This window comes from Coturnix japonica, chromosome 13, assembly GCF_054131305.1.
Source record: "Coturnix japonica strain WE chromosome 13, WE-NBRP24, whole genome shotgun sequence".
Lineage (NCBI taxonomy): Eukaryota > Metazoa > Chordata > Aves > Galliformes > Phasianidae > Coturnix > Coturnix japonica.
Genome location: NC_140675.1, coordinates 9,827,514 through 9,842,382, shown reverse-complemented (window position 1 = coordinate 9,842,382; position 14,869 = coordinate 9,827,514). Strand labels below are relative to the sequence as shown.

General features: G+C 49.5%; 1 protein-coding gene across 9 annotated transcripts in view; it reads left to right on the top strand.

Annotated features, from left to right (window-relative positions):
• The first annotated feature begins 3,432 nt into the window (after nucleotides 1–3,432).
• Nucleotides 3,433–14,869, top strand: part of PDGFA (platelet derived growth factor subunit A) — a 32,848-nt gene continuing 21,411 nt past the window's right edge. For all 9 annotated transcript variants that reach the window (XR_014933789.1, XR_014933788.1, XR_014933785.1 and 6 more), the window contains exons 1-4: nucleotides 3,433–3,890; nucleotides 4,892–4,988; nucleotides 12,104–12,208; nucleotides 14,444–14,631. Coding sequence is in view for 4 of the 9 variants with exons in the window: in XM_015876874.3 (XP_015732360.2) it covers nucleotides 3,828–3,890; nucleotides 4,892–4,988; nucleotides 12,104–12,208; nucleotides 14,444–14,631 (453 nt within the window). In the remaining 5 variants the exon portion in view is untranslated. The remainder of the gene's footprint in view (nucleotides 3,891–4,891; nucleotides 4,989–12,103; nucleotides 12,209–14,443; nucleotides 14,632–14,869) is intronic.

Here is a 14,869-nt window from a genome sequence, read left to right as displayed (position 1 = left end):
TGAACTTGTATCCCCAGCGTTGTCCTGCGAGGCACTGACATGGTGTGGGTCTTAAATGCTGAGAGCATTTTTGTGGTCTCTTTCCAGAGCCAACACACTCGTGGCTCTCAGTCCATCATCAGCTGTAGTGGCAGGATACAACCCCAGAGCACAGCAAGCCCCATTCAGCCCCTGCAATAAAGCAGGTCGCTCTTCCAAACCAACCTAACCCTCAACCCAAACACTGCAGAAATGGGAGCATCCCTCCCTGCCATGGCTGTGCCCCGACTGCCCACCTTCCTGTGCTCACAGCCACTGCTCGTCACTCTGAAACATGAGTTGTTCCCACACAGCTGGAGCTCCTCGTGTCTCTAAAAGCAGAGCCTGCATGGACTGAATGGAGCTCAGCAGGTGGTGCTGGGAGCCCAATGTGGGGCACCCTGCCCTCGTGCGTCACTGCTCACAGAACACTTGGGTGCTGCTGAAGAAGCTGCATTTCATGTCAAGGAGTGCCTGCATCCCTTCCCCCAGACCAAGAGCTGTGCAAATCCTCCCTCAGCACTCCATGATAGTGTAATTCTATTATAACTCCTGACATTTGAGGGGCTTCTAGCAGTGCGTGCTTCAAATGAGACAAATGAGACATCTTGCTGTTTCCAGATAAATAAAGAAGCGCAAAACCTGATTTTCTGACACTCATTGTATGGATTTTCTTTTCAGCCTATAAATACCACCCCGTCACTCCACATGTGTGGTTACAGGTATTACATAAAAGAGGAACCTTCATGTTTGGTGCACACGTGTTATGTCGACTTGCTGACTGGAGGAAGGTGCCATGCAGAAGTCAAGATCAGCTTTTGTGATGTTTTTGCACTCCTGGACTTCCATGGCACAAAGTTTGCACTTGTCTCTGAAACAAAAGGGAAGGAGGTGGTGGTGTGTTTCATAATCAGACAGACAGCCCAAATATAAATCCTCCTGCAGATCCCATGTGAATTTTATTCGCGTTCCCTGCTCCTCGGTCCTTTGGGATCCTCCATATCTTGCATTATTATCAAATATTTGCAACCATTCATATGAACAGCCCGATGTTAAGAGCTACTCTGAGTGTAACTGGACCCGGAGGAGAGATGCTTATCTGAGCTCTGCAATGACAGATTCAGAAGAGCCGCCGATGCTTCTCATCCAGAGAGGGAAGAGCAGGAAAAACCCAAACTGCATCGATTTTTGAACAATAGATAGAGTAGGAGTTATCCCTATGGCTTTCATACAGCTGTACCATCGGAGGGGGCTCCAGCACTGCTGACCCCGGGCACATCGCCTGGCGGGAGAAGGAAGGAGAGGAGCACACGAACACTCGGTGCCAGACTTTATTTCACCGTTTGGTTATTATTGCTTTTATGACATCACAGACTGTAAGAGCTGCCGCTTCAACCCACAGAACTGATAAGTGCAGAGCAGACATTCCTTTTCTTTTGTAGCCAAAGCCGTCGCTTTTTGCCCTGCGGTACCGACCCTGTGCGGGAGGTGGGGGCTGCCGGAGAGCCCCGCAGTGCCCGGCTGGGGCACCCCGAGCTCCTCATTTCATTTATCAGAAGGCATTTGAGAACGGCTCCACACTGGCTCAGCGTTTTCCCTTCTTTAAAAACACAACATGCTCCTTTCTCAAGTGCTTCCAAATCTTTTTACATCTCTTTCCCTTTCCAACCCCCACCTTTTTTCTTTCCCCCGTTGTGGTCCTGCAGACCACCCTGCAAGCCTACATGACATCACGAGGGAGAATTAAACGTACTTGAAAGGCCACTTCTGTTTTGGTGGGAACTTCTATGCAATTGCAAAGTGCCCATTAAAGCACAGGTTGTTTCCTAGAAGCATGTCCAAGCAGCAGCGCGCAGAGCCCTCCAGGGCTTCTAGAAAGCATTCGCTTTTGAAATGCTGAAGGAAATTCAGAGATGAAAGGATAAGTCTCCCTGGCTGTGCATTTACAGTCTATTGTCTTCCATGAAGGATAGTATCACTCCTCAGTTGTGTTATTGCAGTTAATCCACTTAAATGCTATTGGATTTTCAGATGAGCTGAATTCTTTGCATCTGCTATTAAGATGCTTTGTTTAGATGAGAAAGGGCCGTTATTTAAATCACAATGAGTTCAGGGAGATGTCAGGGCGCAGCAGCACCTTGTGCCAATCTGCGAGGGGAGAAGGGGGCATCGGCGCTACGGGAGGGCGGAGGATGCGAGTGAAGAGCAGAGCCGCCCCGCCCGCTGCTCGGGGTTGGGGGGCGGCCCGGCCGCGGGGGTCGCGGGATGCAGCGGTTCCGCGGCCGCGGTGGGGAGCCCCGCACCCGCGTATGGCGCAGCCGCTGCCGCAGGGCGCCCGCTGCCTTTCGCTCCTACTTTAATTTGGGGGGGGGGGGGTGCTCTCTCCTTTGCAACGAAGGCTGCGCTGCGAAAATATTTATATATATATATGTGTGTGTGTGTGTGTGTGTGTGTGTGTGTGTGTGTGTGTATATATATATATATATGCAGAACCAATCCACTGCCACCCTGCCCCTCCTCTTCTGCCAAAGGCGAGCCTCCCCCAGTTAAAAATAAAAATAACCCCAAGCCCTCCGCGATCATGGCGATCTCTTCCGCCTTATATAAAAGGCAGCGGGGGCACAAGGTGGATCCCGTCAGGTTACGGCGGCTGTTGCGCAGCAGCTCCCCCGCCCCGGTGCCGCAGAGGGCCCCGCAACCCCCGGCACCGCTCCGGCTTCTGATTGTATTTCTTCTTCTTTTTTTTTTTTCCCCTTTCCCTCCTTTCCTCCCCCCTCTTTTTGCATGTGGGCAGACCCCTCTCGCAGGGCTGCAGCTGCCGGTGGCCCCCACGCCACGACTTGTTGTCGGTGGGGTTGGTGCCGGGGAGGAGGGGCGGGGGAGGCGCCTGGCAGCGCGCAGCGCTAAATGCCGCTCCGGCGGCCGCACGCTGCAGACAGGCCTGGCTGCTGCGAGCACGGAGTTGCAGTTCGTCTCCGCTCCCCTTGGGATTTAAATCTTATTGCGTAGAGACAGATTTTATATATATATACATATATATATATATAATTTTTCTTTCCTTCTTCCTTTTTTTTTTTTTTTTTTTTTTAAAATCTCTCCCGTGCAAAGTGAGGAAGGAGCTGCACCAAGGCAGCCCTCAAGATCTCGCAATAATTGCTCCGATTTATCGCTGCTATTATTCATTAATTAATTCCCGTTTTTAAGCTCACCCATCTGAGCGGGCCGCTCTTAAGAGAGAGAGACGTTTCCATCCGTATCAGTCATTTGATTTTTCGCCCTTTTCGCAAGGGAAAAAAAAGAAAAGCGGAGAGAGGGTGCAGGGCGGCCCGGCGGGGCGGGGGGAGACGCCGGCAAATCCCGAGCTCCGGCGGTCCCGGCGCGGAGCGGCCGCGGGGGGAGGCGGGACCCAGCGCCGCCCGCCAGGGGGGCGAGCCGCCCCACACAGGTGATGGGCGTTTCGGCTGCGCTCCGGATCGACTCCTTGGGTTTCACTTTGGTCTGATCTAAGCAAATATGCAGAAGTACCGGCTGGTCTAGTCCTAAGAGCCAAGAGGAGCGAGCGAGAGCGGCAGAAAGGAGAGCGGCCGCGCTCCCGTTGGAGGGGAACGTACAAACAGCGGCAGCGCCGTAATTCCAGCACCGCCGCCCCGAGGCAGCCCCGAGCCACCCTGGATGCGGAGGACCCTCGAAGCCACCCCGCTGCCTTTCCCCTGAGGGATGGTACTGAATTTCTGCGCGGCAGGAGCCGGCCTGCAGCTCCTCTCCATCAGCGTTGCCTTCCCTCCGTATCTAAAGTGCACTAGACCGCGATGAGGACCTGGGCTTGCGTTTTGCTGATAGGTTTTGGCTACCTGTCCTTTACCTCCTGCGAGGTAGGTGCGAGCGCTTCGCCGCGTTCTCGGTGCCCGAGGGACGCCGCAGCCGGGGCTCGGGGCGGGGAAGGGCTGCGGCTGTGCCCACCTGGGGCCCGCGGGCATCCCCGCGCCTCGGCCCGGCTGGAGGAACCCGCCCTACCCCAACCCCGAGAGGCAGAAAGCAAGTTGCCATTTCGTGCGTGCCACCGGCGAGGGGAATGACCGTGCATTCCGCTCCGGGGCTGCTGGCTGCGCTTGAAAAAAAAATAATAATATAGATGTATATACGTACCCGCATGTTTATAGGATATATAATAGAGAGATTCACGCCCCCCGGGTACAAACGGGCTGCGGTTATTTGCAAACAGAGCGGGAGCGGAGCCGCCCGACAGCGGCCGCCCCCGCGGCGCACAGCGCAGCGCGCAGCCCCCGCGGCACCGGCAGCGCTGCGGGAACGGCACGAGACGGTGCGGGCACGGGTTGGGTGCGGGCCCCGAGCTGAGCGAGGCCCGGGGGGCGAAGCTCCGGGGGGTGGGTGGGAGTGTTGCTACTCCCCGGGCTTCGCTACAGGTGCCTCGGGGTGGGGAGTGCGCGCCGCTCGGCGCTGCGGGGCGGCTTCAACTTTCCCCGGCCCCGGGGCTGCGGTAACCATCCCCGCTCCGGGAGAGCCGGGGTCGCCGCGAACTTTCAGACCGTTCGGGCAAACTTCGGCGGGCGGCTCCCAGCGGAGGCGGGGGGGGCTATGGGAGAAGCGGCGCTGCTCCGGCGGGCACCGAGCCCGACGGCCCGGAGCCGAACCGCTCCGAGGTGCCCGGCTGAGCCGTGGCGCAGCCCCGCGGGTCCGCTCCGGCAGCCGGCGGAGCCGGGGGCGAATGTTTCCCCCCCTCGGTCCAAAAGCCCCGCGGCGCCCCGCGCCCTATTGGAAACCCCGTGCCCATCCCCCCGGCCGCGGAGCGCCGCGCGGGGCTGCGCTCTGACCCGCGGTGTGTGTGTGTGTGTGTGTGTGTGTGTCTTTGAAGGAGGCCGAGATCCCGCAGGAGCTGATCGAGCGGCTGGCGCACAGCGAGATCCACAGCATCCGCGACTTGCAGCGCCTCCTGGAGATTGACTCCGTAGGTAAATTAGTCCCGTCCTCCTTCCTTCCGCGCCGGCGGCCGCCGCCGCCCCGGGGGGGGGGCACCGCTCCGCGCCCCGCTCCGCTCCGCACCGCGCGGGGAGCCGGGCTGCCGAGGGAGGCGGCGGCCATGGGGCCGCTCGGGAGTTCAAACTTCGTGGGGTTCGGGGTGGAGAGGGACCCGGTGACCCGCGGTGTTTTCAGAGCTCTCCGTCTGTCAGCAGAGAAGAATTTCCGTAAGGTTTGCTGTTCTTGCATCGCTCTGTTATCTTTAAACTACTGTCCTAGAGGTATTTAAAATATTTGAAACAATATTTATGAATGAAGTAATGTCTCTTCAAGCGCTGGGCTTTATTAAAAGCAAAATAAACCGTCCGCGTTGATTTTGAGCAGGAACCTGTGCATGGAGCTCACCCTGACAAACACGCTTTTCCCAAAAGAAAATAGCACGGGGTTATTTTCTGCATCATTAGGCGTGCAAATGGGTGTAGTGAGAACGTGCAGTTCAAACAGATCGTTGCAGCAGTAAATCAGATGGAGCAGCACAGGGTTGCTGGCTGCCTTATCGTTGGTTTCACTGGATGCACTTTGTTCCTGGTGATTTCGTGCCTCAGTTGTGAGAGAACAAACCCGACACCTTTGATGTGCCCAAGGGAAACCCGCATCGCTCTGAGGAGCAAACATGGAGAGAAATGAATGAGTTCTTGCTTGCGTTGGTACGGGGCCATCTCTTTCTAAACCATAAGCTGTGTGTTTTTGTAAAGGCTGTGCCAGGTTCAGTTACCTTCATTCAGTGTTGCAGGATCTTTCTAGAGTGCAACTCATCGCCTTTGGTGTAGTGCTACGTTGAGGACAGCATTGGAAGATGTCTTAGAGGCATAGCTTTCAATTTTCATGTGATTAGGGAGCAGAGTTTCCCATTATACTGAAAATGGGAGTATTTCTTTCTTGCGCAGTACTTTACCATAGAGACCAATTAGTAATTACCAGATCTGTTGGCATTGCATTAGTATTTTTGGAGAGCAATGCTTCATCATCAGTGCAATTAAAGAAGCTTTCACAGCAGAGGAGGGGGATGCAGTGCATATCTCCCCTCTGAACATTGCTCTGGACCAGACAAGTGTGCTACTGCTGAAATCAGAGGAGGGCTGTGCTGCAGGAGGGCTGGAGCTGAGCGCTGGGATGTTGGAATGCTGTATTTGAGTCAGTGTTGTGTAGCTACCAGAGTACATCTGTGTTTTCAGGTATGCCGTGCTTCATTTTTAAATACCACTTGCAAGGAGAGCAAAAGTTCACAGGGCTCCACTGAGGCAAGCAGACAAGTGGTGGAGGGAGCTGAATCCATCAGCGCGTGTAGCAGGGGAGAGAAATGTATTTCAGGAAAGAATTATTTACCTCGTGGCAAATATTAACCAGAGGATGTGTGACCAAAAACTGAAGAGGTCAGCCACGAGTTTACAGCTTCGTTCTGCTGTTTCCATGCGACGTGTCAATTTAGAAACCATTAGAGAAACGAGGCATACATATTTCACTATTTCAGTGCAAAATGGTAATGCTTTAAGACGTGAACTCAAAACAATATTAAAAAATAAAACATCCGGCCTTTCAGCCTCTGCCTGCTCTGTTTGCACGCACGCTGAGCTACGCAGACAGGGCTGGATCTTCATAGGCAGTCTCTGCTCCTTCCTACCTGCCTGTATGCTTTCTGGGCATGGTCTTTGCTGCCGTGAGTAATGCCTATGGAGGGGTTATCAGAGTGACTAATCCAACATTGGAATTGCCGTGTTTTCTTCAGCTAACAGGATTGGGCCTGTTTACTGTCTGTAATATGGGCTTGGCTTAGCAGATCAGCTGTGTTTTCCCTGCTGTTGGTGAGATGGTCTTTCTGAAATAAGTGCATTTCTTTAGGGCTGTCGTTGCATTTAGGGAAGGGCTGGTTTGGTGAGGGCCTGTGCAGTGGCTGTATGTCTCTTTTATGGCATGTACTGATTGGACTCAGCAATCAGAATTACATACTCCAGCAAGTATCTTCTCCTTCATTTCAGTGCATGGTGCTGCCAGCCCTTCTGCGTGCGAGTAGCCCTGTTAAAACTCAGTGGGTGGACTTGAGAATTAAGAATGATCTTGAACGGGAAGAGTTTGCAGGATCATTCATACACCCAGAAAATGTCTGATATTACTGAGTAACGAGGCAGAATCTTGTGGGAAACGAAGGAAGAACAGTCGTTTTCTTTCCTGCCATGCAAGGCATGCATTTTTAATTGGGAAAGTAAGTTTTGTTAAGTCGGAGTGGGCAGGTTTTTCTTGTATTCTGACAGATTTGGTCGCTATATTGTAGCACAGAGATGACTGATAACCCCCTTCATAAAATTAGAAACGACACCCCCAGACCATCTGGCGTATTACTTAAAGAAAAACACAACCCAACATGGAGCTCATCATTGTTTTCATAAAGAGACAATCCAGGCCAGTTTGTCAGAGCCCAGTTCTGTGTCCGATCCGAGGAGAAAACCCTGTGAAGGCAACATGCAAATGCTACATTCCATCAGAAAACAGCCTTGTATGTTAACTTGCTGTGATTGGGATCTGAGTCAGTGCTGGGTGTTCGTTGGCACGACAGAGAGCAGAAGCTGACCCTATTTAAAACAGAAAGCACGCACGATCCCAGGAAGTAGGCAGCTGCAGCGTGCAGGGTTCAGATTTACTACTAGCAGACTAACTCGCCAAAATGGGGGCATTTCCTACATTCTGCCTCTGAAAGCTCTCCTTGCCTTAGCAGTGTGGTTTCTCTCATCGCGCTTCACCTCTCCCATCTGTCCTGTGGGAGGTAGAGCTCATTTCATCACCTGTTATGTTTGCCTCCCGCTGGGAACAGACTTCCCCCAGTCGTCTCCCTGTGTGGGGAAGCGCCAGGCTGAGTGTGTTTCACTGCATGGTTTAAGGGCATCAACCACAAGGTCAGCTTAGGCCATGTGAATGGAGCGGCCTGCGAGTAAGAACTAGCAGAGCAGCTTTGTGCTCCTGGAGGAACTTCTAAATGAACAGTTTATGGGCTGCATCCCAGTGCTCAGTCTATTGGAAAACCTTCTGTTGACTTTGTGGCTTTTGGGGTGGTGCACCAATTAGGGATGTTGCAGTGTGATGTTAGTTTGCCTTGCACCTCTTAAACACGATGAGAGGCGGGCAGCTGCCTCCTGCATCCTGTGCTTTTTTCAGGCAGGTGGATAATGCTCCTCTTCCCTTACAGTTGGTGGACCCCATCTAAGAAGGGAAAAAGTAATCTAAACCAAATAGGACCTTGCAGGCTGCTACACTTATATTTCCTTTATTAGCTCAAAGTTGAAAACTTAATGACATCTATTTCTGCATTTGAATGTCAGAAGGGCATATTTTGCATCAGCCAGAAAGGAGATCAAACAAACAGATTGACGTTGCCTTGGGCTTTCTGGCTCTAGGACCAATTTATAAGACAGACCATTTCACTTGCACCAAATTCCTGGAAGCAGAGAGGCTGAGAATTTCCCCAGCTCCTGCAGTTGGTACAAGAAATCTTGGACCTGCGCTTCTTGGATGTACATCCAAGTGACATCTAGAAGGGTTTGTGTTAGGACTGCTTATGTTGGCGACTGTACCTTGCATGTAACGTTGCTCAGGAAGGAGGTGGCAATGTGAAAATATAAAGTGACAAATATAAAGTAACAGTAGTCTCAGGGTGCTTTCCACTTGCTTTTTTTGGGAGAAGAGTAATGGTGTATTGGCAGGATGTCGCAGGAGCTCTGTGATTTGTGCTCCATGACCTAGTGGAAAAATGCCAGCCTGACAAAAAAGAACAATTTCAGCTCTACTAATGGATTGACCAAAGCTGAATGTGAGAGTTTTTCTACCCAGCATTGATATGTTGTCACTACATAAAAGATTACAGAGAAATGTCTTGATCAGCTGCCATGAAAGCATTTTTAAAATTTATTTAAATGTTAAAAAAGAACTTAATTAATCTGGCACAGTGCAGCATCCTCCATCTTTGCTTAGTGACAAGCAGTGTTCGGTTTCTAAACTAAGGACTGCCCATTCCTTAGCTTTCTGCTCTCAGGCTCTTTTTGTGAGGTGCTCAGCACCCATAAACCCCCATTTCCTTTGCTAAGAGCTGGAAGACCTTATCCTGCAACTTCGTTTTCCCAAGTCAACACATGGGTGGGAAAAAGTGATGTAAATGAAGGTGTGATTTGTTAAGGAATCTTTCTGACAGGTTGTAGGTTGGGCATTGAGTTTCTTTAAAGTCAGACTGGAGAGAGTTATTTGTAATTACTGCAGCACTGTTGTTTTGACGAAGTGAAATAAAGTCTTCTGAACGCCTGTTTATAGTGATATATGGATTCCAAAGCTGTCTTTCTGATTTCTCGGTGCAGTGATTTGTCTTTGGACTTCACTGGGAAATGGAACTACTTTCAAATGCCAGTGGGGGGAGGGGGGTCAAGAGGAGACCGAGTGCCTTTAGCACTGCAATGTTGTCTTCACCAACCGTGTGCTCCTGTTTATTAAAGAATAAAAAGCAACATCATGGCTTTGGAGATAGAAATAATACAATTTGTGTTGCATAATGCATTGGGGTTTGACTGGGGCTTGTTTGTCAGTTTGCTGTGCTAGCTGCATCGATCTTTTTTTAACCACCACAACGAGATGTGAACTTACAAAATGATATACATGCCTAAGATATGTAGTGAGACAGTGAGATACAGCATGAGCCAGAGGCCTTCTTCACCTTAGGAGTCGTCTTATAAGCAACACATGCTCCTCGACGTGTCATTTTGCTTTATAAACATGATGATGGAATATGGCTAATTGCAGCTGAGTTGAGCAGTTAGATATAAGCACATGGCTAAACATATTGGTTAACTGATCATACTATTCCTTTAGTCTTAGTTGTTTCTTTAAACAAGACGGCAAGGAATCAGTCATGCTAAAAGGGAGCTATGGCAGGGTGTTGAATAAGGGATTAGGACCTGGGGCTAAAGCTGGTATCACTGGCAGCTTCTCTTTTCAGCAAGATGGCTGTGCCCACCAAGCAGTTAGGGTTAGCAGCTTTAGTGCTGTGTTTAATCTCTTTTAAACTCTGCCTGAGTATGCACAGAGATGCATCTTGCTCTGAGCCTTGCTTGGATCTCATGCTGAGCAGTGTTCCTGCTGCTTTCTTTTGAGTATCACTTCATTGCCTCAAAGTGAGGGAGACGCTGTGACAACCTGAACTTGCCAAGAAGGACGTCAGCATTAAGGTGTTGGGTGGCTGGGCGTTAGGAAGCAGAAAAAGGCTGGAGGAAGATCAGAACGGATCCTCATTTTGCATAACACCATTTGGGGTCAGGTGGATGGCTTGCTGCCATTGGAATGGGATGCAGGAGACCTGGCGCTGTTCCCCAGCTCAGTTGCAAACTTCCTGTGGGATCTCAGGCAGGCCATTCTGTTTACCCCACAGATGAGTTTTGTGGAGTATGGGGTGCAATAAAAGCAGAAATAAAATGCATTAGTCATTGCTGCGTTACGTTACAAGACTGGGATTGCAAATAAGGCCCTCAATCAGCTAATCCATTTGGTTCCAAAATTTCCCACTGCAGTCAATGGGAAGCAAGCCCTCTACACTGGTGGAAAGAGCCTACTTACCTGGTAGATTGAAACTCTGGATTTCACGCTGACTTATTTCAGACAAGGATTTGTTCTGCTGGTGAGGAAAAGAGGACTAATGGGGCTTCCTGGCCCTACCTTTTTGACTCCCATTTAATTTTGTTTCAGCTACATGCAGTACTGTTTTCCAAATAGTGATGGTATATGTTGAGGCATAGAACTCTCCTTAAGACTCTGGAGATGTTTCTCTTTATGTCTTATCCAGCTCTGAAGGAGGTTCCATGGGTTACATCTCTTTAGGGCAGGATTTCTTGGAGGGGAAACAGAAGGAGCAGGTTTACGTGCAGGGCATGCCCTTATGAAGAGTGCTACTAATGAAGAAGTTAAAGCCACTTGCAGAGTCACAGGCAGCTGTGCATGCAAAGCGAACTGAAGGTAGGGAGTGTGACAGTGTAGAAGACAGAGAGATGTAGGCGTTGCTCACATGGAGAGAGCATAACTGAGTACTGTGTAAGAACCATTTACTTTTTTTGGCAGTTTTCTTTGGAACCAGCAGCAAAACCTTGAAACTGTCCATTGACATTATGCACTCCAAGAAGCAGAGTGCTAAATATCTTCGTTTGCTGTACTGAACTCTGCACGCAGTCCTCAGCGTGCTTACATCTGCCTGACCCCCTGTTTGCAGACTGTGCTTGCTGTTTTCAGAACCCCACTGCATAGGATGCGACCTGGACTGTTTCACTTAACGAAACCAAATAGTTGTAGCGGTTATTTTGTTGTTTTTTTAATGATAAATTAAATGCCAAGTTTTCAGTCTTTGCTTTTTCTCATGGCCCTTTAACCCATGTGGTAGGCTTATTTAGGGAACAAGACAAGCCTGGATGCGGTCCCAGAGTTTGCAGTAGCTTCAGATGCCCCTCCAAAGGTTAGGATACTTCACAGGGGATTTGTTCTGCAACGGAGAGGCTAAAAGGAAAGCCACGCTAGTTACTTTGTGCTTTTAATTCTGTCCTGGTACAGGCATGGAAACCAAGCTAGAGAAAACGTACAGAGGCAGTATTGTTGCTGTTGGGTGTGTAGCACTGTTTTCTACTGTAGCCTCATGCCAGGGCTTCACAGAACTTCTCATAAGAAACATTTCCTTTGAAATACTGTTGATCTCTCACTGGAAACATGTAGAAATAGGAAGTTTTACTATGCCTTTCAGATAAAAGTGCACGTGTTTTGCTTTGGATACTGTTCTGTATTACAGAGTGCGTGCTGTTTTGGGGGGGCTTTCAGTAAAACAGGTGTTAGAATTATGCTGTGCATGCTTATATCTGGCATTTCATGTTTATGTCTTCCCTGCCTTAAATCCATTGCAATTGTGTTGTTAGCAATTACATTGGATTAACTGCAGCATGATTTGGACTTGTGCAGTTTTATAGGTGTGGGACAGCACTGTTAGCAACATTCCTGCTTGTTACATTGCTGAGGTTTAATACTTTGTCTCCTCTTTCAGGATACGATGATGTTTCAGAGACAAACTTGAGGTCTTACAGTGTTCATTCAGCCAAACATGTGCAAGAGAACCGTCCTGTGCCCATTCGCAGAAAAAGAAGCATTGGTAAGAGACGAGCTATTTGTACTTGGGGAGGAAAAACAGAGGGGTGCTTTTGGTCAGCCAAGCAGGGCGTTCGGCTGGAAGAATGGGATGTGCACAAAAAGGGAAAAAGGCCATTTCTAGCTTCTGCTTTTCTGTTTGCACAAAACGAGCTGTTGCCCCAGCAGCTTTCTTGTGGAGGTTGTCCATAGGAGACAGACGAGCACAAATTCTTTGCATTCACTTTCTTGTTGCAGCATGTTACAAAGCTAGACCTTGGTTGGAAAACGCTGTGATATTCAATGTATAATTCATAGTGTGGGGAACAACTACAGCCGTTTGCTTTGAAAAAAAAAACATCAACAGTTGGTAGAGTTTTCAGTACAGAAGCTCCACAAAAGGAAACAGCTTGACTCCTTATTCAAAAGGGGAAAAAAAACCCAGTTTATCCAGAAAATTAAAAGCCATTGATGGAAACACTGGGACATTCATTTCGTTGTTGTGTAGAGCACCAGGCCTGTTTACAGGGGATGGTTTTCTTATTAAACACTAATGATGGCGATCCAGTAAAGAGCAGATCCCCCATTAAAGAGATGCTAAGGAATGTTAAAGCAGGTTTTTATAAGCAGTGCTCATTCATCTGATTAGATCTGTTTGACCACTTTACTTGATGGTGGGAAGCATACATGTTGTTATCTATTTAAGGCAATTCAGAGTCAATGTATTCTAACTTGGAGCTGTGCTTGCCCGCAGTAGATAGCACAGCATGTTGTCAGCATGGATTTGCAGTGTGAATTGGCAAGGGTGCTCGTCGCATTGAATGCCTCTGGAGAGCAGCGGTTCTGAAACAGTCTGCTGCACTTGGCACCTTGCTCTGCTAGGTGTTGCATTCCTCTCCGTAGCAGTCAGTGGGAACTGTATATGCTCAATAACATGGAGGAGTTGCCAGTATCTTTGCTATATTAGATCCATTAATTTTGTCAAGTTCATGGCACTGGGGGTTGAGAAGAAGAATTTTCACTCTGTTCAGATGACCAAAATGTACCTCTTTAAAAACCAGGCCTGGATTTTCATGTTGCAGTGCAGGCCAGGCCTGAGCTCCTTGTGCTTCAGGAGTAACTGAAGAAGCACAGGCAGAATTACAGTTCCCTGCCCCATATGACCCGAAGCTATCACTGCTTCCACTCAAAGGCAAAACATCCAAGCTGCCTTCACAGAGCTCACCACCAAATGAGCTGTCCCTGCAATTACTATTATTTTTTGGACCGTTTTAAGTTACCAGTTTGACTTCCTAGGCAGTCCCTAGGTTGAGAATGATGCATGGTTTGGATTTCTCATGACAGCAATCGTGCAGTGCAGCAGGACAGAGCCGAGGGTGTCCCTGCTCATTGCAGGGGAGTTGGGTTAGATAACGTTTAAAGGTTCCTTCCAACTCAAACTATCAATGATTCTGTGATTCCTCTTGTTCTGGTGCTCATGTGGCTGAAGCTGCCAGCGACAAGCTCACCTTACCTGAACCCAGCAGTGAAGTTGTTTTGCTGAAAATTATGCTGCAGGTTCCTCAGTCATGATGCTCTTGTGATTTTACTTTACTCAAAAATCACAAATGAAATAAAGCCCAGAATGCACAGAGCTTTCAATTAGAACAAAATGACTGTTGCCCACTGAGGGTGTGTGGACCAGATTCCATATGAGGGTGTTAAGGTTGTGGAAGTGGAAACCCAAGACTCAGAAGCTCCAAGCTGGCGTGGGTTGTTTCCCAGCTCAGCCAATTTGAGTGTGATAAAAATACCCTCAGTGCAGCTTCTGTGGCTGCACCTGCCAGGTATTGCATGTTGGTGTGATAATATGTGTGCGGTGATTGCCCCAATACTGTAAAATAACAGCTGCTGTTCAGCAGTTAGTATGAGGCTGTATGTGAGGACAGGCTAAAGGCAGAGAAGCCTCTTGCTGTCACTTCTGAAGAGCCAGGATTGTCTTACCCAGCGGTGTATGCTATGAGCTGTGTTGGGAGCTGGGCCTTTGTCATCACGCACTTTAGGGCTGGGTTTTTGGGAGCAAGTCCAGCTTTCCTCCAGGGCAGCACCCACAGTGCAGCGTTAGGCAAACAGTGCTCGGCGTGTTGGGAAGTGCTGGGTGTTGAGAACTGTCTCGCCCCGGGCTAAGGATGCCGCTCATAAATTGGTGGTGTACGGTATGTGGGTGCTCTGAGGTGAGAGCAGCTGTTCACCTGGAAGTGTGCATTTCTTCTGTTCACAGAGGAAGCCATCCCGGCTGTCTGCAAAACACGGACGGTGATATATGAGATACCTCGGAGTCAGATTGATCCCACCTCGGCCAACTTCCTGATATGGCCGCCGTGCGTGGAGGTGAAGCGCTGCACTGGCTGCTGCAACACCAGCAGTGTGAAATGCCAGCCCTCACGGATACATCACAGAAGTGTCAAGGTGAGCAGAGCGGGGCTGCGGAGCCCTGAGAAAACCTCCTTGTAAGTGTAGGAACTTCAGGTATCGTGGCTGTTCTGCATGACCCGGATCTTTAATACCCATCCTCTTAGCAAGAGGGCTGGCTGCTATACTCCTCTCTGTGTTGAGTGAGCCAAGGGCCTTTTCAGATGACACGACTGCTGGAAAATCTTGGGTTTGGATTTGGTTTCCACGGGGTTCCCTTTAAGTTTTTCTTCTT